Here is a 24,981-nt window from a genome sequence, read left to right on the forward strand (position 1 = left end):
CTGGGCCTGGCTACTAACAAGGCTCCCAGAGATCTAACTTGTGCCCTCACTCCCAGTGCCACAAAATGTACAGCAGCTCACTAGATATTGGAGGGTAATACTGGGCACTCTCTTTCTCCTCCTTGCACACCCTAGGCACCAACACATTCTTCACACACTTCACCTTTTTAAATCAACACAACACTCATCCTACCCACTGGGTGACTCCTAATTTGTACCCTCTGCTACAGCTACACAGCTTCCCTGACACTAATGACTGGTATTCACAATCTTAAAACTCATTCCTCCACTCTAACATCCAAAGAGACTTCACCTCTCCCATGCCACTGGAGGATAGCTTTATCCTTGTTTAATTACCTTCTTGAAGAACAAATTGGAATATGATCCCAGTCTGTAGAGAGAACAACCCCGACTTTAAACCTCTTGTTGCCTTTGAAAACAAGGACGTGGAGCTAGTGTCATCAGAGTTGACTGGTCATTGGTATCTTAGGTAGGAAGGGTAAGAGATTAGTGGCTGAGCAGCTGTCCAGTTGATTTGGCATCCCTGTAAAACATCAGACAAACCTTCATTCCTTTCTCTGACTTCTTAAAGCCAAGGGGCTAATTATTATCCATTCTTAGTTTCTCCCTTCCTTTCCTGCAGATCCACCACATCAACAGAGGGAGGCTCAGATTGAGGATGATGATGGTGATAATAATGAGGAAGAGCTGGAGAGATATTTCTCTTTTGTCCCTTTTGATGATAATGATTACAAGCACCGTCTTTGTGCAGTTGCTTAATGTAGCCCTCCTCTGTCTTAACACTGTCCAACTTGTTAACTGCAATATTTGCTTCTTTGATAACAGGTACAACATTTTTTTTTTCCCAGACAGGATTTAGATAGTTGGTATTGAGGAAGGAAGTGGCACCAGATGATTCTCAGAACATGAAGAGACTGGGGGGCTGGGTTTTGGGTGAAGATGTCCCACCTTTCCTGTAGAGGCTGAGGAGAATACTTTCTAAGATTATGGAGTTGTGGGATTCTTAGCTCATATGGGTGTTCAGCTGCAAAGAAAGATGTGTGAGGAGCATCATACCTACATGACTTTATAGCCAGTCACCAAGGTTGCGGGCATTGACAGTGTAAACCATCTACAAGATGCACGACAGCAATTCACCAAGGCTCCTTAGACAGCACCTTCCAAATCCTTGACCTCTACCATCTAGAAGGACAAGGGCAGCAGACACATGGGAACACCACCACCTGGAAGTTCCCCTCCAAGTCACTCACCATCCTGACTTGGAAATATATCACCGTTCCTTCACTGTCACTGGGTCAAAATCCTGGAACTCCCTCCCTAACAGCTGTGGGTGTACCTACACTACATTGACTGCAGCGGTTCAAGAAGGCAGCTCACCACCACCTTCTCAAGGGCAATTAAGAGTGGGCAATAAATGCTGGCCCAGCCAGCCACACCCACAGCCCATGAACGAATGAAAGAAACTCTCAAGTCAAAATTACCAAAGTTTTGTGTTCATTTCAGACACTTATGGAATGAATGGTGGCCCTGTTGGAATCTAAAGGCCTCCAGTCTGGAAGCAGCCAGGGACCAGTTGACGCCACAGAAACAGAGGCTGCAGATTCAGATGCAATTGGGGAGTGAATGGTCTGTGACATGGATGACAGCTTCTAGCTCATTGAGTTTGCTGTGTCTGAGGGCTTTTAGGATTTGATAGCTTCTATGAGATCAGCGGTGAGATTGGTGTGAGGACCCTTGCTCATCCTGGTATAGATTAATGACCTAGGCCTTGGTGTATATGGCGCAATTTCAAAATTTACAGATGATACAAGACTTGGAAGTATTGTGAACCACGAGGAGGATAGCGTAGAACTTCAAAAGGCCATAGACAGGTTGGTGGAACGAGCAGACAAGTGGCAAATTAAATTTAATGGCCAGGATATTCCCCCTCGCTGGTTTGGGGGCGGGGCCCGGTTACTGAGGGGAAAATGATGCGGGATGACATCATCCCGGTCTATTTAAATTTTTAGGAAGACGGGTGGACAGCGAGATCAGCTGTCTGCCCTCTGACCTGTCAATGGCCAATTGAGGCCATTGACAGGCTAATTAAAGTAATTAAAGACCCTGCCTGGCCAACCTTAAGGCTGGTGGGCAGGACAGGAGCCCCAGCGGCTTCTGATAATACATCAAACCTCATCCACTGGTGGGATGACTGCCTGGTTTGTAAAACATTAATAAAGTTTGTGTGTTCTTTATTAACATGTCCCATCTCGTGTGACATTGTCACTTGAGGGACACATGTTAATAATGTTTTATTCTCTCTATTTTTAAAGTTTTTCCCACTGTCAGTATTCTCTCTGAGACAGGACTTTGCCTCAGGGGGCAGTGCGGTCTCTCACGCGCATGCCCAAAACAATGCACTTCGGCAGCTGGGGAATCCCTCCTCTCCGGGAACAGGAAGCACATAGCACATAGCGTATCCCATCAGACAGGCCGCTGGGCGGGCCTTAATTGGCCCACCCACTTAAAATGGGGGGGGGTCAGCTGTCCGCCTGTCGCCGAGCCGGTGGGGCCCACACGCCCATCGAGGGCTAAATTCTGTCCCATGTAGAGAAGAGAGAAATGATTCAATTTGGTAGGAGGAACACAGACAGACAATATAACATAAGGGGTACAATTCTAAAGGGAGTGTAGGAGCAGACGAACTTGCGAGTATATTTGTACAAATCATTGAAGGAGGCAGGACAGGTTGGGAGTGTGGTTAATAAAGCTGGGTTTTATTAATAGGGGCGTAGAGTACAGGAGCAAGGAAGTTATTGTTAAACAAGAACAGAAAATGCTGGAAAAGCTCAGCAGGTCTAACAGCATCTGAGGAGAGAAAGACAGAGTTAACGTTTCGAGTCTGTATGGCTCTGAAGAAGAGTCTGAAACACGATAATATTTTCTCCGGTCACGATTTACAGTGGAGCAGGAGGCCCCTTCAGGAACGCAAATAGAATTTTCCAGGAAATTGGTCAACTGTGAGGTGATGCTCAGTCTTCAAAGCATCTAATCACCTCCTCGAAACTCCGGGCACAATTAAACCAGATCATCCTTGCTTCTGATCGGAGGGTGCTTTTCAATGGCTGAGCTATCTTCAACCCTCAATGCAGCCACCTTCATCTCATGGTTTACTGATCAGCTGCTGCACTTCACAACTGTTCAACCCCAGGATAACTAGGCCATCTTTCAGTGACATCGAACATACAGTTACATCTTTTCCTATTTTTCTTTTCCCTTTGGTTGTTCCTAGCTGTGGGATCTCAGTTCCCTCCATTTGCCGTCAACGTGACAATTGCTGAGTTTCGGGGTGCCTTTCTTTAGTTACCCATTTTCTTTCAAATCTTTTCAAATCTCTGAAGAGTCATACAGACTCAAAACGTTAACTTTTTTCTCTCTCCGCAGATGCTGTTAGACCTGCTGAGTTTTTTCAGCATTTTCTGTTTATGTTTCAGATTTCCAGCATCCACAATATTTTGCTTTTATCGAAGTTATGTTAGACTTGTATAAGACACTTGTTCATCCTCAACTGGAGTATTGCATCCAGTTCTGGGTGCTGCACTTTAGGAAGGATATGGACGCATTAGAATGTGGAAAAGATTCATGAGAATGGTTCCAGGGATGAGTAACTTCAGTTCCGTGGATAAATTGGTGAAGCTGGGACTGTTCTCCTGGGAGAAGAGAAGGTTGAGAGAAGATTTGATAGAGGTATTCAAAATCATGAGGGGTCAGGACAGAGTATATAGGGAGAAGCTATTCCCATTGGTGGAAATATTGAGAATGAGAAGGCACAGATTTAAGGTAATTGGCAAAAGAAGCAATGAGGAAGAATGTTTTCATGCAGCGAGAGGCTAGGATCTGGAATCACTGCCTGAGAGTGTGGTGGAGACATCAGTCGAGGCTTTCAAAAGAAATAAAAACAGAAAATGCTGGAAAAACTCAGCAGGTCTGGCAGCATCTGTGGGGAGAGAAACAGAGTTAACGTTTTGAGTCCAAGATGACTCTTTTTCAGAGCTCTCATTTTAGTGATGATTTATTCATTCAGCTGATTGCTGGCAGACATTTAGGGACAAAAGCTTCCAAATTACAACATTGACTACACTTTAAAGGTGCTTCACCCATTGTAAAATCTTTTGAGATGTCCAGTAGTTACATTATAAAAACTCAGAGCTCTGCTATTCCCCCTCCATTTAAATAATATGCTGTTTTTTAGTCTTCCTGCTAAAATGTACAAGTTCACATTTAATCACATTTTACCCCATCTGCCAAACTTTTGTCCACTCACTTAACCTATCCATGTCCCTTTGCAGGCTCCTTATGTCCTCTTCACAAAATACTTTCCTACCCACCATTGTGTCAACAGGAAATTTAGCATCCATACTTTTGATCCCATCATCCAAGTCATTGAAATAGATTGTAAATAATTGAGGCCCCAGCACTGATCCCTGTTGTGCTCCATTCATTACAGCTTGCCAGTTCAAAAATATGAATTTATGCTAACTCCCTACTTCGAGTTAGCTAACCAATCCTCTATCCATGCTAATACATTACCCCCTATATCCTGAGCTCTTAACCTTTGACATGGCACCTTTTCAAATCCTTTTGAAAATCTAAGTATGGTAATCTACGGGTTCCCCTCTATCCACATTACTTGTTACTTCCCCAAAGAACTGCAATAAATTAGTCAAACATGATCTCCCTTTCACAAAACCATGTTGACTCTGCCTGGTTGAATTGAAATTTTCTAAGTGTCCCGCTATAACTTCCGTAATAATAGATATCAGCATTTTTCCTATGACAGACATTAAGCTAACTGGCCTGTAGTTTCCTGCTTCCTGTCTCCCTCCTATTTTGATTAGAAGAGTTACATTCGCTATTTTCCAATCTGATGGGACCTTTCCAGAATATAGGGAATTTTGGAAAATTAAAACCAATGCGTCTACTATCTCAGCAGCTATTTGTTTTAAGACCCTAGGATGAAGTTCACCAGGACCTGGGGACTTGTCAGCTTTTAGTTCAAATAATTTTCTCAGCTCACTTTCCCCAAGGATTGTAATTGTTTCAAGTTTCTCCCTCCCTTTCACCTCCTGATTCACAATTATTTCTGGGATGTTATTTGTATCCTCTACAGTGAAGACAGATACAAAATATCTGTTCAGTTCATCCGCTATTTCTTTATTTTCCATTATTAATTCCCCATTCTCACTCTCTATAGGACCGATGCTCACCTTACTCTTTTCCTTTTTAATTACCTGTAGAATCTTACCATCTGTTTTTATATTTCTAGTTAGCTTTCTCTCACACTCTAATTTCTCCCTTTTTGGTAGCCGCTCTTTGCTTTCTTTTATATTCTGTCCAATCTTCTAACCTGTCATTCAACTTTGTGGAATTGTACACTTTTTCTTTCAATTTGATGCTAGCTTTAACTTCCTTAGATTGTCACGGCTGGTGCATCTTTTCCTTAGAGTCTTTCTTTCTCATTGAGATGTGTCTTCCTGAGTGTTACAAGATATCTCCTTAAATGTCTACCACTGCATCTCTACTGACTTATCCTTTAACCTAATTTCCCAGTTCACTATAGCCAGCTCTATTTTCATACCCTCATAACTGACCTTGTTTAAGTTCAAAACAATATTCTTGGACTCAACCTTCTCTCCCTCAAACTGAATGCAGAATTCAGTAATGTTCTGATCACTGCTACCTAGGAGCACCTTTACTTGTTTCGTTGCACATTACCAGATCTAGTATAGTCTACACATGTGCTGCTCTAAGAAATTGTCCTGATAACACTATGAACCCATCTTCCAGCCTACCTTTGCCAATCTGATTCACCCAATCTATATGTAGATTAAAATCACCCATGATTATCACCTTACCTTTTCACAAGCCCACGTTATTTCTTCCTGTATACTCCGTCCTACAGTGCGGTTACTGTTAGGGGAGTCTATAAACCACTCCCACAAGTGACTTCCTACCTTTATTATTTCTCATCTCTACCCAAACTGATTCTACATCTTGATCTTTTAAACTAAGATCATCTTTCTATTGTACTCATGTCATTCTTAATTAACAGAGCTACCCCTCTACCTTTTCCTAGCTCCTTGTTCTTCTGAAATGTCAAGCAGCCTTGAATATTCAGGTCCCAGCCTTTTCCATCTTGCAGCCATATCTCTGTAATGGCTATCAGATCATACATGTTTATGAAAAGTGCTATCGAAATGTTAAGTTTTTCTTTTCTTTTTCAAAGAGGGATGATGTGTTGTCTTGTGGTTGGATGGCTAGCGGATTAAAGAAAGGTTTATTTGTTTGTGAATTAAGAGAAAGGTTTGATGCTGTGATGAGAAAGTTACACAGAAGAATGCTTCTTGAGATGATCTGTCTTTGGATGCCCCTTATCGTTGACAGAAAGGATTCCTCAGAGTGCAAGTCATCCTGGTAGATCACTGTATATAGTTCAGGATTCTCTGAAATCAGGGCTCCCTCATCAGCCCTGTTGAAGTGTAACTCTTTCTGAATGACAACATTGTGAGTGGCAAAGCAGACTATCATTATGCTGGAGCATGCCCCAATCCCTTCCCAAACTGTCCTTGCCCTTCTAGATGGTAGTGGGTTTGGAAGGGGTTGTCGAAGGAACCTTGGTGAGATCCTGCATCTTGTAGACGGTACACACTGCCGCTGCTGTGCATCGGTGCTGGAGGGTGTGAATGTTTGTGGATTTGATGTCAATCAAGCAGGCTGCTTTGTCCTGGATGGTGTTGAGCTTCTTGAGTGTTGTTGGAGCTGCACTCATCCAGGCAAGTGGGGAGTGTTCCATCACACTCCTGCTTGTGCCTTGTAGATGGTGAACAGGCTTTTGGGACTCAGGAGGTGAGTTACTCGTCGCAGGATTCCTAGCCTCTGACCTGCTCTTGTAGCCATGAATTTGGATGGCTAGACCTGTTCAGTTTCTGGATGTTGATCGTGGGGAATTCAATGATTCTAATGTCATTGAACGGGGAAATGTTTGGATTCTCTCTTGTTGGAGATGGTCATTACCTGGTACTTGTGTGGCGTGAATGTTACTTGCCACTTGTCAGCCCAAGCTTGAGTATTGTTCAGGTCTTGATGCATTTGGACATGGATTGCTTCAGTATCTGAGGAGTCACAGATGTGCTGAACATTGTGCAATTATCAGTGAACATCCCCTCTTCTGACCTTATGATGGAAGGAAGGTCATTGATGAAGCAGCTGAAGATGGTTGGGCCGAGGACACTACCCTGAGGAACTCCTGCAGTGATGTCCTGGAGCTGACATGATTGACCTCCAACAACCACAACCATCTTCCTTTATGCTAGGTATGACTCCAACCAGTGGATAGATTTTTCCCTGATTCCCATTGACTCCAGTTTTACCAGGGTTCCTTGATGTCAAGGACAGTCACTCTCACCTCACCTCGGAGGTTCAGCTCTTTTGTCCATGTTTGAACCAAGGCTGCAATGAGATCAGGAGCTGAGTGGCCCTGGGGGAACCCAAACTGGACATCAATGAGCAGGTTATTGCTAAGCAAGTGCCGCTTGAGAGCACTGTTGATGACCCCTTCCATTACTTTACTAATGATTGGGAGTAGACTTATGGGGTGGTAATTGGCTGGGTTGGATTTGTCCTGCTTTTTGTGTACAGGACATTCCTGGGCAATTTTCCACATAGCCGGGTAGATGTCAGTGTTGTAGCTGGACTGGAACAGCTTGGCTAGGGGTGCGGCAAGTTCTGGAGCACAAGTCTTCAGTACTATTGCCGGAATGTTGTCAGGGCCCATAGCCTTTTCAGTATCCAGCACCTTCAGCTGTTTCTTGATATCACACGGAGTGAATCGAATTGGCTGAAGACTGGCATCTGTGATGCTGGGGACCTCCGGAGGAGACTGAGGTGGATTATTCACTCGGCACTTCTGGCTGAAGATTGTAGCAACTGCTTCAGCGTTATCTTTTGCACTGATGTGCTGGGCTCCTCCTCCAGTGAGTTGTTTAAATGTCCACCACCATTCACAACTGGATGTGGCAAGACTGCAGAGCTTAGATCTGATCCGTTGGTTGTGAGATCGCTTAGTTCTGTCTATCACTTGCTGCTTATGCTGTTTGCCATGCAAGTAGTCCTATGTTATAGCTTCACCAGGTTGACACCTCATTTTTAGGTATGCCTGGTGCTGCTCCTGGAATGCCCTCCTGCACTCGTCTTTGAACCAGGGTTGATTCCCTGGCTTGATGGTAATGTTAGAGTGGGGGATATGTCAGGCCATGAGGTTACAGATTGAGTTTGAGTACAATTCTGCTGCTGCTGATGGCTCACAGCACCTCATGGATGCCCGGTCTTGAGTTGCTAGATCTGTTCAAAATCTATCCCATTTAGCTTGGTGGTAGTGCCACACAACACGATGGAGAGTATCCTCAATATGTATCAAGAAAAGCAAGGGTCCCAATACCGACCCCTGGGGAACTCCATTACAAACCTTCCTCCAGCCCAAAAAGTATCTATTGACCATTACTCTCTGCTTCCTATTTTTCAGGCAAAGGACTTCATTGATTGATTTGAATGACAAAGGCATCATGGCGACTGCCTCCATATAGGCTGTTGATATGAAGGATCCTCTAATTGTTGTAACACAATGTCTGGATAAGGAGGGAGTGCAGACATTTCTGATTCATGTAACTGAGTGGGTGCTTTGTGGGTGCCCTAAATGCAACTTGGGTGCTCTTTGTTGTGCTCTGAAGTTCGGGGAGGTGAACAATTCCATACAAACATCTGGCCCTATCTCTGCACTGCCTTGCTGTAATTCCAGAGGCTATGATTGGATTTCTCTCATGCAACTAGCTTGATGAAATCAAGTCCATTTTACTCTGTAGCTGATGTTGGAGATCCCAGTAATGACCTGAAGTAACCCTATGTCATAGAAGTTGATGCTAGTGGTCACCTGGATGGGTGGGGGTTTGGTGCAGCTCACCGAGAAGCCTTAATGCCTGTTTGGTGATGTGCATTGCTTCAAGGAGAGCTCTTCAGAGAGGCTCTATCATGACCTTTGTTGTTTGTATCTTCTGTAGTGTGATAATCCCTTTGGGATCATTTCTTCTTCAATGGTACCTAAACTGCCCTTTGTTCCAGCCTGTGCTGCTCCTCCTTGATGCTGGTATTTAGTAGTTTACCTGTGAGAGAAGCCATACCTGCTCCTGAGTTACCATGACTGCTGGTCAGAGTGGCCAGGGCTGGTTACACAAATCTTTTGGTGGGATAACCCTGTGTCGGAAGCAAGTGCAAGCATTTGTTGAAATAAATGTAAAAGTAAGGTTCACAAAACATTTCCAAGCTCCAGAAATCAATGTTTGAACTCTTTGAGCTCGCAACTCTTCACTCCCACTTCGCTCAATAGATCTGGCAGCTACTCCCCCACCCAGAGTGCAAACCCAGGAAATGTGGCTCCTTCTCCCTGCCCCTGGTGTAAACAAATGAAGCCAGTGGGGATTTGGCAGGCAAACCTTAGGAAAGCTCGAGGTATGTAGGGGGAAGTTGCTGCAAACGCTTAAGGTTCACAGTGCTCAGGAATTACTGTCACGCAATGTTCCTAGCTCAATAAATTCCTTACTCCATCTCTAAGATGCGCAAAACTGGCCATTTCCCCTGTAGTGTATTTCCGGTTGTATATTCATATATATTATGCTTTCTGCTAATACATTCATATTTTTGTGTATTTTGGAGACTTATAGTCATAGGTAAAGATGTGACTGACCCCAGAGGAACACAGTTGCTTCTTGAAAAGGTCACCCTTGACTTATGAGAGCAATTGAAAAATTATATTTGTAACGTTCAGCCAATCTTTCAAACTGTTACAGCATTGTTTGCCATCCTGATCTGTTGGTTCTGAACTGAGCTCTGCTCTGCTCTACAATGACAACACCTGCCTCTGGGATTGACAGAAACACAGAGCATAAGCAAATATTACCAGCATCTCAGAATCTCAAATTGTAAAAGTACCCTCTGGATTGTATTTCAAATGTGATTTTGATGAGTAATCTACTCTAATGAGAAACTTCAGCAGCTTAATTTGTGAGCCAATGTTGATTTAGCATTTGGTTTATCAGTAAACAATGCACAGCAATTGGACAAAACATTTTTCTTGTGGAGCTAGGTCAGTTTTCCAGATACGGATCTGTTTTGTGTCCCTGAAATGGCTAAGTACGTGTGTTAGATGTTTGATTTGGATGAGTTGAACAGTAAAACATTTAGAATTTTTAAAATAAAATCAAGGTGTGACCAAATATCCAATGAAACGTCACAAAGCTATAATACAGTTTACCAAATCTTTCTATATTTTGAGAATTTCAGATAATTCTTAATGAAAGGATGCGTTTTAAGGGAGGGTTGTGCAACCCTTTAATTGAAAGGAATCAGAGAAGCCCCATGTCCAATTTAGCAGAATTATAATTTCCCAAATTGGACCTTTTTAAAAATGCTGATGAACTGATGAATGTGAACAACCTGCAGTCATTCCACAGCCAGAGGAACATTTCACAGAACAGTTCAATAGTTTGCAAACAATTCCTCTCACAAATAGAAGAAATTCTACCTTTTGGAATTCAATATATTTATTTTCTCTATAGCTGCCATTGACCTGCATTAGAGGCATCATCTTTTTAAATAAATTACTCTTGTAAAATAGTGCCCACAATTCAATTTTAAAATTTTCCCTATGTAGGCATTATTCCCCCTCAAGATTACTGCCAATAATCCTCATCTACACTCCATACCTCATGTCAGCTGGCCTCCAATGTACCTGTCTACTCTGTTTGGAGACAGCTTGATTTCACCAGGCCCTCGTGTTGACAGGAGGATGTGGAACTCATGGGCAGGATCTTCCAGTCAGCGAGAGGGGGCAAGGCCCACTCGCCGACATGTAAAATGACGCGGGATGACGTTGGGTGGAACTCCCTAGGTCACCCAGCGTCATTTCCATTTTCAGGTCAGCTGCGAGCCCACCGACCTGTCAACGGCCTGTTGAGGCCATTGGGAAACTAGTTAAAATCATTAATGGACCTGCCCGTCCAACCTTAAGGTTAGTGGGCAGGCCGGGAGCTCTGGCGGGATTCAGAAAAAGCATCAAACCTCATTCACGGGCGGGATGAGGTTTCATGAGGGTGTTTAAATTTTTATCCAATCTTTCAATAAAAGTTATGGACATGTCCCAATTCATCTGACAGTGTCACATGAGGAGACATGTCAGGGACATTTTTTTAACATTTGTCTTAATTTTAATTCCAAGCTAATCTCCCTGAGGCAGCACTTAGCCTCAGGGAGATCTGTGCGCTCTTTTGCGTGCATACGTGAACGATCGCACTCCCAGCTGAGGGAATCCCACCCCGCCCTCATAGGGAGCACATAGCACTTATGAGCAGACATCACACTGGCCAGGCCTTAATTGGCCCACCCATGTAAAATGGCAGCGTGCCCGGTCCCACACTTCTCTTCCACCCTCCCACTCCCTGACGCAGGGAGAATTTTTCCCCACATGATATGCAAAATTGCCGATGAGAACCCAGGTCCTGCCTTTAAGGTCATTGCTAAATCAAAGACCATTATCATCAGATTGCCAGTTCATAATTTAAAACTTTAATAATCGTATCAGACAAACTCAAATTAATTCAGGTACCTGGAGCTTATCGATTGAAAGTGACCTGAAATCGAGAGGAATCTAATTTCTTGAGACAAAATAGCAAAGTTAGTTTCAGATTAAAATGGTAAAACAACCATTTTTTTGTAATAATGTTTTTGTGTTTTTTAAAGCTGATTTCCCATTTGTTTGTAATATTAAATATACCGTTGACAAAACCTCACCCAAAAATGAGATTTGGTGAACAAATAGATTATTATGAAAGACAATCAGTTCCCATTATCCCCTCATTAGTTTTGACCTAGTTAGTGATGAGTCGGCACGAGATTAATTTCTCCCATCACTGTCATCAACCTTCGGGCACAGCTGAGGAGGTTGATGTAGCTGATTGCCGATAGACTTCATCAATTATTAGATAATCAAAATAATATCCGTCACTTAAAACAGGTGGGACATTAATTCATAATAAAGCTTGAAGAAATCCACAATGAGATGGAAAAGAAAATCACGGATGGTATAAAACAGGCTTTCGATCCACTATCAGCCTATTTCACACTACTGGCGTTGACCAGTTTCAACCTCTGTGGTCCAGCTAATCATGAAAAAAAAAATTGTCACTCTAGTATGAACCAAGTGACTTCCAGTCACTAGACATACATATAGTCCAGCTTGACATCTAAATTAGGTGAGATTCGAAGGGTTTGAATGGGTGAACTATGGCAGGGCTCCAGCAGCTCACAGGATTTATTCCATTGTGGTTCTCTCTCTTCTGGTGTACAAGTCTAGTGCACTGTCATTATTGGACACTATCAAAGTGGCTCAAAATGTGTTTATTGTACATCAATTGTGTTGAATTATATGCAGGTGGACGGTATTAATTGGGGTTTTACTTTAGCATATATAAAGAAGCATTTACTAAAACTGTGGTATGGTTGAGTTAGGAGGTAAATGCTTGTCATGTTTCATTCTGCAAATAAATGTAATACTGAGTAAAGAGTTCAGTGTCAACCTTTACCAACTTGCTTTCTGGATTATAACACAGTGGTCCACAGTCTGCTAAAGTGGAGAATCTCCCAGTGCCACCTGGTAGTTACAGCTTTTCTTTTGCGCTTCAGATCAACAATGTTTTGTACAATAAACTGTTGGAAACATGAGTTGATCCCGGCAGCAAGGCCCAAGGGCCATTTGGGATTTTAGTGAATTAAATAACCAGCAATCGATCATCTTAACCAATGAGATTGAGAAAGAAACAAAGAAGCAATGGTGAAGGAAATAGTGTGAATTAGATTCAGACTAGGAATAGAGAGAGAGAAAGATAGAGGGAAAAGATATTGTCAGAAGAGAGAAAAAAAACAGACACAAAAATTGTTTCAGTTCCTTTTTTGGACACTGGTCCACAGGCTGACACTGAAACTAGAGAGATTGCAAGGAAATAAATCTTGTTGGTAAAGGGGTCCGTAGGCTTTTGAGTACCAGCCTTAACTTTCTGCATGAGTTTAATTGGTAATAAAAGTGCAAATGTAGTAACTTCTCAAAACTCCCAGGAGGCTGATGGCAAACTACAGTTTTCACAAAGTGAAATCATCCAGCAGTTTGTGCCATTTCACACCTCAGGCCATCAGCCTCCTTCCTACAGATTGCTGGATGATTTACACTCACTGATATTATTTTCACAGTGCTTCTGTGCCATTATTTTAAAGGCCCAGAGTGTGTGACCAGCATGTAAGCTAACAGTTGTTCATAGGACATGGCGCCCAAATTGATACAAAATGTTCCCAGTATTTTTGCTCCTCATTGTGAGTGTGCTGAACGAAAGAATAAAAGTTCTTCTTTCAAACTGATTGTTAAGTATTGAACTGTGAAACCACCTTCCTTAGACTTCAAATAAACTAAGTGCTGACAATCTGAAATACAGATCAAAATATTGTTTGAAATTCACATTGACTCTATTAATATCTCTCATGGCAGTTTATGGTCTTGTATATATTTTATGATATAGACAGAAATTAACAGTGTAGTAGTGAATGTATAAGGAGAGATGGAAAGTCCGAGACCCATTTACCAATATTCAGTCCTGTTTAATATTATATGTTCTAAATATCACTGCTTTACTGAAAAATCATTTGAGCAATGTTTTTAAGTGTATTGTAGGTTTAAGTAAATTGGATCATAATCCTTGCAAAATGTAAATCTAGAAAGATTTGATTTTATAGGCATGGGGATGTTTCCTATCTAGCGAAGGGTTAGAAGTGAAACAGCATAACCCTGATGACAGATCATCTACCCAGACTCTCAGTTACAGGATGGTCTACATCAGAACATTGTGGATTGAAGCCCCACTACAGGACATGAGTTTTAGTGCGGTATTGAGGGATCGCTGACCGGGGGATTTGCAGATGAAATGTTGAATCAAAGCGCACACTCTACACTCAGATGGGCATAAAACAATCATGCAACAATATTCAGAGAAGGGCAGGGAAGTTCTCTCAGTCTCCTGGTCTTCAACCAGCCACCAAAACCAGAATATTTATCCCATTGCTCCTTTTGGTTAATAGGCTGCTGCATTTTCCCATAAAACAGAAGAGGATAACAATTCAGGAAGAAACTCATTGGCTTTGGATTAAATTGAAAACATGGGCAACAAATATAAATGCAAAATAACAACTTTCTCACAAGCTACAGCACTGAGCAGGCTGTCCCCGGCACTGCCACATGATTTTTTTTTGGAGAGCTTTATGTTTTATTTTGAACTTATCGTTCATTGATTCTCGCAGGGACTTAGACTGGATATTTTGAACTGAGTAATGGTAATGACCTTTCCAATGCTGGCTTTATTCCCCACTTCTTATACTTTAGGTTGAATTTTTGCTCCTTGTTTTCATTTCAGATGCATGTTCGTATCTGAAGCGTGAAGCTCTAGGAAGCATCTTGTCAGAAAGCTTCTAAAGGCTGTATTTCAAAATAAAACCTGTTGAGGGCAGCAGAGGTTTTAATGCTGGTGGTTTTTAATTCATTTGTCTATAACTGGAGCCTTTAAATCTTTTCCTTTAAGACATTTATTGAACATCCCATTTAAAGCTATCATTAGGTTAGAACTGACCAATTAATTTCCATTTGGGACTCAATCCAACATCATGCATAATATACAGTTTCGACACAGTTGGGGTTAAAACATACCAGGAAACATCAAGCTACAGGATAATGACAGATTTTTCAAAAATAGCTCCACTTTTACATTTAGTACCTACTTTTTAGTGTTTATTTTAAATCATTAAATTCTCCACACCCGAGCAAAATGTTTCCTTGCCCAAAATGTAGACAAGCAATTTGGTCCAAGACTCCTGTAATGTTGCCTGTGGCCTGTTATTGGGGAAGTCTGTGAGATTATCATGGAGTAGACTTGATGTGAGGGAATCCTGAGTACAAACCCATTTACCAATATTCAGTCCTGTTTAATGTTATATGTTCTAAATATCACTGTTTTGCTGAAAAATCACTTGAGTAATGTTTTTAAGTGTATTGGAGGTTTAAGTATATTGGATCATAATCCTCACAAAATGTAAATCTAGAAAGATTCTATTTTATAAGCAGTTGATTTTGCACTCTCCATAAGATATGTAAAGTGCAGCTAAAGCTTGTTGTGGTTTGCAATCTCTTAAAGAGAGTAAATAGTTAACATATTTGGCGATTCCTATAGTTGGAACTGAAGTTTCAGCCCAGGATCCCTGTCTGATTTATGGGTAAAACCGTTATGTGGCAGAAATCCAGGACCAATATAATGTCTTGGAAAATCTTTGCCAATGACTTTAAGTGACAAGATAATTGTATTATTACAAGATAAACTGACCTAATTTAAGAACAGTGGCAAATTCTACTATCAATATTGACTGTTATAAATAATACTCGAACAAGTGAAAACACCACACTTATTCCTTCACTGGACCTTCTGTGGCTGTATTGAAAGGAACTCACTTTGGAGTTTGTCTGCTTTTGTAGGCTATGGATTGTATTGATGTGTACCTGCAGCTTTGTGTGTTGAGATCTACTCTACTCATTGTCTGTTTCGTTTTCTAGTCTATGGTCACAACATGAAAAGCAGCAATGATTTCGTTGGCCGGATTGTCATTGGTCAGTACTCCACTGGTGCTCCAGAGTCCAGTCACTGGCGCCGCCTGCTGAATGTGCACCGGACCTCTTCAGAGCAGTGGCATAGCCTCCGCTCGCGTGCTGAGTGTGACCGTGTCTCCTCGGCCTCACTGGAAGTGACGTGATGGAGTCCCTTCACCTACGGCCACCAAGCTGAATCTTGTCTGTGTTGTCACCAACTGGATGAAGAAAATGCAGCAAATGCTCGTTTATCTCAACAAAGAAAAACACTTCCTGGACTTTGTCTCTGACTTGTGATGTTAAAAACAAAACTCTGCGGCATTAAACAAATATATTAGTAAATTAATTTTGGAGCACCAACAAAATGATTCATTCAGAAACATATAGTTAACGCGTTGTCACATGTCACTAAGAGAAGAAATAACTGATTGAAGGTGAATTTGGCTGTCCCTATCATACACTTAAAAAGATCAGTGTGAGCTTCCTTGGTGTAAGTGGTGAAATAGCTTAAATTTGAATTTTATTGATGGGGTTTGTGTTTGTGGAAGCCATCAATATTTGAAGGATTAGTTATTATATGGATATGACTATTATCTGTAGTGCTGTATGTCATTCCACCATGCTTATCAATAATCAAATTCTGCAATCGATAGATTATCGATACATTAGATAGGTATTTGAGCACAGTATTGCTGTAATGATGATCAGAGATCCATAGAACTGTTCCATAAATTGTGTAGAGCAGCTGTGAACATTTGTATCCCTAGTGTCAGGATATTTTGGTAGAATGATATATTGATGCGACATATTATACAGATAGTCTCGTGTGATTGGTATACAGTATTTGAGTCCTTAGCTAGAATGATGTATGGCCGTAATTCTAGTTACTCAGTCAGAAAGTTACCAGTAACAAGCTATTGCCATCTGTGTTTTAATAGATGCTTATTCACAATTTTAGAGCATATTGTTTTGGTTCAGAGTATATATTCAAATAAAGCAAATGTAGAGGTGCCATGCATTTATTTTGTCAATGCATTGCTGTTGGTTAAGAAATTACTTGTGTCCATTATGAGCCAAATGGAAATAATACACTGATCGGAACGTCACAGATACATGTATAGTGTTCAGGAATGACAAAGTGCTTTCCTATATGAGTATCACAGCTGTAATATACATGGTCAGTGTAAGTTATAATGTACTTGCATATGATGGGCTGTGAATGAGTATTAATTAGAAGTAAACTTTACATTGCCAATATATTCTTTTGAAATTAGTGAAGAAGTACTTTAACACATATCTATTAATATAAAGAGTAAATGATTAACTAATCAGATAAATAAGATTTTAATTTAAAGTGTAACAGTAGAGAATAATTTAAAAATGTACAGATCCAAATGTGATCATCTTTAGTGATTACGTTCTGGAATGTAATATTGTGGCCCTTCTTTAAAAGTGTGCCTATTTGTACATGCATATGTGTTTAACAAAACAGCTGTAATATTCCATCTAATTATAAATTAAACCTGATCCTGTACTAAATGAATAGAGAAAGAAATGTAATTTATAATTGACAAAACACCGATTTCAGAATGAGAAAACATTGAAGTGTTAGCATAGACTTCAAGTGAGGTTAGCAAGGCTTTGGTAAGATTGGCTTTGCAGGCTGGTCAATTTCAAACAGGGCACGAGGTGATTTTAACCTGGCTGAGACCGGACAGACGAGCAGTAAAAATTCCCCACCGAGTTGTTTGGAACTGACTTCCAATAAGCACAGCCAGCCAAAGGTGCCTGGCATATGATGTCACCTGGACCTGACTGCAATTTTGACATATGAGCCTGCGCAGGAAGTGACATTGAATTTCCCACCATAGATTGTGGCCAGGGATGATGACACAAAATACAAGATAATTTAAAAAAAAAAAAATTCTTTGTGAAGTCAAGGAAATCTTAGGCCTCAGCTGTCATTATTATGCTTCACTCCCATTGATTGCCAGGATAGTCTGGCATCTAATCCCTCAACGTGTGCTCTTGGCAGAGAGATTCCAGGCAGTGAAAATTTATACAACGTCCATCCTGGAAGGGTGGCAAGCTGCTCAGCAAATTTGAGGTGATTATTAGTGATTAAAATTGGCAAACCATTTTACATCTTTTCTGGTATTTATTTCTATTGACCTCAATGGAAATATGAATCAGAGAAGAGAGGCTCGCGGATTCACAACGCCCATTTTGTACAACTGCACAGAGTCAAATCTATCCCACTAAGCCTAGTAGTGGCATTACCCAAACAATGTTCCGAAGGATTGTCTCAGCAAAACTGAGACAATCTGTCTCAGTCATCTGTCATTCAATCTGTCATCGTCACCCCTCCTCAAAAAACGTCTCCTGACACCTTCTCCCTTGCAAACTACCATCTCACCTCCAACCTCCCTATCCTCGCCAAAGCCCTTGGACCCGAATCCATGCCCATCTTTCCCAGAACTCCATGCTTGAATCCCTCCAATCAGGTTTCTGTCCTTGTCATGGTTACTGAAATGCCTTTTTTCAAAGTCACAAATGACTCCGTGTGTGACTGTGACAAAGGTAAACTTTTCCCCCTCGTCCTTCTCCACCTGTCTGCAGCCTTTGACACGGTGGCCCACATCATCTCCCTCCAACACCTCTCCACTGTCGTCCAGCTGGGTGGGACTGGTCTCATCTGGTCCCATTCACAGAACCACAGAACCGTAGAAAAGTTATTCAGCCATTCAGCCCATCACGTCTGAGCTGGACAGATGAAGAAACTATCCGCTCATTTTAATAGCACTTTCCAGCACCCAGCCCGGAGCTTTGCAGGTTACAGCACTTCAGGTACAGATCCAGGTACCTTTTAAATGAGTTGAGGGTTTCTGCCTCAACCACTGATTTAGGCAGTGAATTCCAGACGCCGGCCATCTAATATCTATTTAATTATCTACTTAATTGTAACCACTCCCACACTGTTTCCTGTGATGTCCCCCCAAGGATCTATTTTTGATCCACTCTGATTTCTCATCTACATGCTTCCCCCCAACAACATCATCCAAAAACATAGCATCAGTTTTCAAATGTACACTAACGGCACTCTGCTCTACCTCACTACTATCTCTCTCAAATTCTTCCCTTGTCTAAAGGGTCAGACTACTTGACCTATATATAGATAAAAGCAAAATACTGTGGATGCTGGAAATCTGAAACAAAAACAAAAATAGCTGGAAAAACTCAGCAGGTCTGACAGTATCTGCGGAGAGGATACACAGTTAACGTTTTGAGTTGGTATGTTGTTGTGACCAGTGTATAGTACTGGCTAGGCAGAAATTTTCTCCAATTAAATCTTGGGAAGACCGAAGCCATTGGGGAGAATTTTATGCCCCTCCCCACCCAGGAGCAGGCTGGCAGGTGAGTGAGGCATAAAATCGGGTGGAATGGTGGAGGGGGGAGGTGGGTGAGTGAGTGAGAGCGGGGAGGTGGGTGAGTGAGTGAGAGGGGGGAGGTGGGTGAGTGAGTGAGAGGGGGGAGGTGGGTGAGTGAGTGAGAGCGGGGAGGTGGGTGAGTGAGTGAGAGGGGGGAGGTGTTATCCCTGTCACCTTCCCACCTTGTCTGGGATTTTACCAGCAGTGGGAAGCCCATCTCCCCTTGGGTCAATTAAGGCCCTTAAGTGACCAATTACTGGCCACTTATGGGCCTCCTCCTGCACCTTGGGGTACCGTTTGGCGGCCCAGTTGGGGGCTGGTGGAGTGCCCTCATGTTTGAGCACCCTGCGTCCAATGGTACTAATTGCTCCTCTTTATCCCCCGCCCTCCCAATCTCAGTTCCCACTCCCTCACCAGGCCCGCTAGATTGGCCCCAGTGAACACCCCCAGCCCCCACCTGCTAGCCACTCACCTTCTGACTGGGTTCTAGCAACAATCGTCTTTTGGGATTGGTTGCAGTCCCAGCTGTGGCCACCAATCCCAGTAGCACTGTTGGGACTAGAGAGCTGACAGCCATCTGATTGGCTGGCAGCTCAGAGGCAGGACTTGCTCCAGGATGGAGGGGTATTGTCTTGAGAAAATTAATGGCCTGAATGCTTTAAGATTGACTAGAAGCCTCCTGACCATGAGGAGGCTGACTCACCCCCTGACTAGCCAATGCCTTTGCATAAAATTCCACCCATTGTCTTTGGTCCCCAATCCAAACCCTGTTCCTAGCTTCTTATTCCATTCTGAAGCATTCCTGCTCCTCTCGGCCTCATACAATTCAATTAACAGTTATCTTCTGGGATCCTCTGACTGGACAGTCAGTGGAGAGTGTACAGGGTGCACATTCCACATAGTTAACTTCTACAGTGGCAACCAGAGTGATATGTACACCATGGGAACCTGATTTGCATATTAAAAGACACCTGACTCGGGCAAACACTCATAGATCCTGGGGAACATGGAGTCAACTACACATCGGTGGGAACAAAATGATGAATCTTCCTAACTATTTTTGGGGTGCTACCCCACTCCATTTCTGCTGGCTGAATGGCCTCAAAATCCCTTCCTTGCTTCCACTTCCTGCTGATGCATTTCCCATTCTGGTAAGTTTTGGTTGAACCATTGTCCGAACCAGAAAGTGGGAGCACAGTGGACCTGAAATATTCCCAGTAAGAATAGGTTTTTTAAAAATTGAATAGAACAATATTATTCAGAAAGACCCAGCAAAGGGAACTCAGTGATATAGTGGATTAGACACTGACCTTCCACCTTTGACATGAGCATTCATACCTGGCTGGGATGGGCTAAAGATTTCTACCTGTTGGCTGGGGTTTCCAGGTGAACTGTATTGTCTCAATCCAGTTTCCAGTGGGCTAGACCTACAGAAACACAAACTGTCCCTCATTTGGCCTTAATTGGTAGTCTTGCTCAGAAATTGCATAGGATGCCTGTGGTGGGAATTGGGAAAATGTCACATTAGTGCCATTAGGGCTGTTATCTGAGGTTGTGGTTGAGGTATATTACTGGGGCAAATGAGAGGAGCTGCACTCTATATCCAGGCTGTGCTATATCTGCCCTGGGGGTCTCAATAACAACACTGGGGAATTGGATGAAAAGCAGCTGTTTATCCGTTCTGTCAGGTTAGCAAGTGATGGCCAGGATGAAAATTCATTGCTGAATGTCAGAATAGGAAGAACTCATTTCTCCATCATTAAGATCACTCATTTTCATAAGCACAAGAAAATGGATTCAAATCAAAGAACAGTTGATTTGGTGGGACCGTGATGAACAGTTGAGTTTCCTCAAATTTGGCAGTGGCTACAGGCTGGAAAAGGTTTGTGTATCATATGGTGCCTTTATGATAATTTTACTTTGAAACTACAGAAACATAATTGCAAAAGAAATGATTAGGGGTGATTATCTAAAGCACTGTTTCGGCATCAGATGCAATTCAAATGGTCTGAATTATACCAAAAGTCAGGCTCCTGAGAAGATGAAATATTTCTCTTTGACCATCTGCACTGCCTCTGTTGCCAAGTGTTGAAAGGTCATTCCCAATGATGACTGGCTCATCCTCAATATTTGATTCTTCCCACTCCACAACCTTGTATCACTGGTATACAGCCATCTCTACAAACACGTTTCTGATGGTAATACAGTGAGACACAGCTAGAGGTTTTAGTGGATTAATTAAAACTGGGACACTAAGTTTAATTTTCAGAATAACTGCAAAAGCATGGTAAAAAAAACTAAGCTGAATATTGCAATCTGCATTGTGAGAGAATATGAAAGAGTCAGATTAAAAACCCAGTTTTGATTTAATAATTTAGCTGGAGTTCTCATCCATGGGTGAGCTTCCTGAAGCCTGTATCTCATGATAGAAATCTGTCTCCCATTCGTTAGAATATTGAGCAACAACGATGGCTGACCATGCATATCATTCTGTAACCATCTCTCCGGCCCAAGAACTGTATGTTGACCGAAAATAAGTGAAAGGAGATGAGGGGTGAAATAGTCACCTCAATAAAAGCATTCTATTCAAGTAAACCTATTGACAATTGATGCATTCATTCTTTAAATAACATGTATATTTCATTTTTATACTTGTTCTAAGGGTGTGAATGATGCTGCCTTAGCCACATTTATTGCCTATTCCTACTTGTCCCAGGAAGAATCGTGGACCTTCAATCCATGCAGCTCTTGGGATGATTGTGCTCTCAATCTGGTATTAGGTAAGCAATTCCAGGACACTTACCCAGCGGCGATGAAGGAAAGGCAATATTCATCCAAGCTGGGATGCTGTGCTGCTGCAGGTGGGAAATTCAAAGAGATTTTATTCACATAACATTGCTATTTCTTGTCCTTATCTTGGAGGTAGAGGTCATGGGCAAAGGAAGTGTTTTCTCATAAAATGATAAAGGGAATAAGTTGTGTTTGAGTTGACAGTTTGTTCCAATTCAATAGACTTGGGAGGATCAGATGTTGTAGTATTAACTTGTAAAAGACCAAATCCAGGATATGATTTCACAGAGAATATAGGCTGCTGACTTGTGCAATGGATTCTGTTTCACGCAATCCTTTCAAACAAGAGCTGGACCTGCATTGAGCAAGGACAGCAATTGCCATGAACCAAAGGTAACTGCTGCATAGAATTATCAATGCCAACGTTTCTGGATTAGGTTTGATCATGTAAAGGGTCAGAAAGGAATTTCCAAGATTTTAAGGTAACACATTTGGGAGGGAGCAACAAGCTGGTAAGAGTGTCCTGCAGTCAGCATCGCGGTGAAGCAGCCTGGGAAGAGTGTCCTGCAGTCAGCATCGCGGTGAAGCAGCCTGGGAAGAGTGTCCTGCAGTCAGCATCGTGGTGAAGCAGCCTGGGAAGAGTGTCCTGCAGTCAGCATCGCGGTGAAGCAGCCTGGGAAGAGTGTCCTGCAGTCAGCATCGTGGTGAAGCAGCCTGGGAAGAGTGTCCTGCAGTCAGCATCGCAGTGAAGCAGCCTGGGAAGAATGTCCTGCAGTCAGCATCGCAGTGAAGCAGTCTGGGAAGAGTGTCCTGCATTCAGCATCGCAGTGAAGCAGCCTGGGAAGAGTGTTCTGCAGTCAGCATCACGGTGAAGCAGCCTGGGAAGAGTGTTCTGCAGTCAGCATCACGGTGAAGCAGCCTGGGAAGAGTGTTCTGCAGTCAGTCTTGCTGAAAGTAACAACATTGTTGCTCAACATTCTAACATCACAAGACAGTGCGAGAGAGCGGCGGAGAGATCAGCCCCAGTGCGAATGCAGGGAAGCTTCAAAAAGTGACATCAGCACAAAAGTGAGAGCTGATTGGTGAGTAGTGGGTCAGTGTTTTTCTCCAGTTTAAAACAGATTTAGCTAAGGAAAGGTAAGAGTTCTAGTTTTTATTTAAAATACATAAATAATTTAATTTTTTTTACTGTATTTAACTTAAAGTGAGGGTTTTTTTTCAACTAGAGGCATGGCAGGGCAGCTCAGTCCTGTGTTATGTACCGCCTGCAACATGTGGGAAGTCCTAGATGCTCATTACGCTCTGACCACCAGCTGCAGCTACCTGAGCTCTGAGTTTCAGAGCTTGAGCGGCAGCTGGAGGCTCTGAGGCGCATCCGCAAGGCTGAGAGTTTCGTGGATAGCGCGTTTTTAAACATGGTCACCCCACAGCTTATGGAAGTGCAGACAGAGAGGGAACGAGTGACCATCAGTCAGAAGAAAGGTGTCAGGCAGGTAGTCAGGAAATCCCCAGGTTGCATCTTGCTCGAGAACCATTTTTCTGTGTTGGAAAACGGTGAGAGTGACGGTTCCTCTGGGGAGTGCAGCCACACTCACGGCACTGTGAGTGGCTCAGCTGGACAGGAGGGGAGGAAAAAGAGGGGAAGAGCAATAGTGGTAGGAGACTCGATGGTAAGGGGAACAGGCAGGTGTTTCTGCAGCCGTAGATGTGACTCCAGGATGGTATGTTGCCTCCCTGGTGCCAGGGTCAAGGATATCACTGACTGGCTGCAGGGTATTCTAAAGGGGGAGGGCAAACAGACAGAGATCGTGGTACATATTGGTACCAATGACATAGGTAGAAAGAGGGATGAGGTCCTGCAAGCAGGATTTAGGGAGCTAGGAGACAGATTAAAAAAACAGGACCTCAAAGGTAGTAATCTCTGGGTTAGTTCTGGTGCCATGCGCTAGTGAGTATAGAAATAGGAGGTTAGTCCCAATGAATGCCTGGCTGGAGAGATGGTGCAGGAGGGAGAGCTTTAGATTTCTGGGACAGTGGGACCATTTCTGGGGGCAGTGAGACCTGTACAAGGCAGATGGGTTGCACCTGAACTGGAATGGGACCAACATCCTTGTGGGGAGGTTTGCTAGTGCTGTTGGGGAGTTCAGCAGGGGGAGATGCACGGCCAAAATTAGAAGAGAGAGCAAGTGAGTCTGGAAGGTATAGAAATTATAGGCCAGTTAAGCCACAAGGGAGTTTGGCAAGGTTGGATGGTATTTATTTTAATGCAAGGAGTCTGATGAATAAGGCAGATGAGTTGAGGGCACAAATTAATACATGGAGGTATGATGTCATTGCTATCACAGAGACATGGTTGAGAGAGGGGAAGGATTGGCAACTCAATATTCCAGGATATAGGGTCTTCAGGCGAGATAGGGAAGGAGAGGAAAGAGGAGGGGGTATTGCATATTGATCAAGGAACCAATTACAGCAGTTAAGGAGAGATGACATCTTAGAAGGTTCCTCAAATGAACCCATATGGGTAGAACTTAAAAACAAGAAAGGAATAATCACGTTGCTGGGAGTGTACTATAGGCCCCTAAACAGTCAGAGAGAAATAGAAGAGCAGATATGTAGGCAAATTTCAGAGAAGTATAAAAATAACAGGGTAGTAATAGTGGGGGATTTCAACTTCCCAACATTAACTGGGTTATTCATAGTGTGATAGGTTTAGAGGGAGCGGAATTCTTAAAATGTATCCAGGAGAGCTTTTTAAGCCAGTATGTAGAAGATCCTACAAGGGAGGGGGCAGTCCTGGACTTAATTTTAGGGAATGTAGCCGGACAAGTGGTAGACGTATCATTGGGGAGCATTTTGCAGATAGTGATCATAACTGCATTAGATTCAAGGTTGTTATGGAAAAGGACAAGGATGGGCCAGAAATCAGAGTTCTAAATTGGGGGAAGGCTGATTTTAATAAGATCAGACATGATTTGGCCAGAG

The 24,981-nt window shown here is 42.6% G+C and overlaps 1 protein-coding gene across 1 annotated transcript in view; it reads left to right on the forward strand.

Annotated features, from left to right (window-relative positions):
- The window catches only part of syt17 (synaptotagmin XVII), a 78,987-nt gene extending 61,655 nt beyond the window's left edge, over positions 1-17,332 (forward strand). The window contains exon 8 of the mRNA XM_041206710.1: positions 15,749-17,332. Within this exon, the coding sequence (XP_041062644.1) occupies positions 15,749-15,945 (197 nt within the window). The 3' untranslated portion in view covers positions 15,946-17,332. The remainder of the gene's footprint in view (positions 1-15,748) is intronic.
- Positions 17,333-24,981: the final 7,649 nt, after the last annotated feature.

The sequence above is a fragment of the Carcharodon carcharias genome, chromosome 15, assembly GCF_017639515.1.
Source record: "Carcharodon carcharias isolate sCarCar2 chromosome 15, sCarCar2.pri, whole genome shotgun sequence".
In the NCBI taxonomy this organism is placed as follows: domain Eukaryota; kingdom Metazoa; phylum Chordata; class Chondrichthyes; order Lamniformes; family Lamnidae; genus Carcharodon; species Carcharodon carcharias.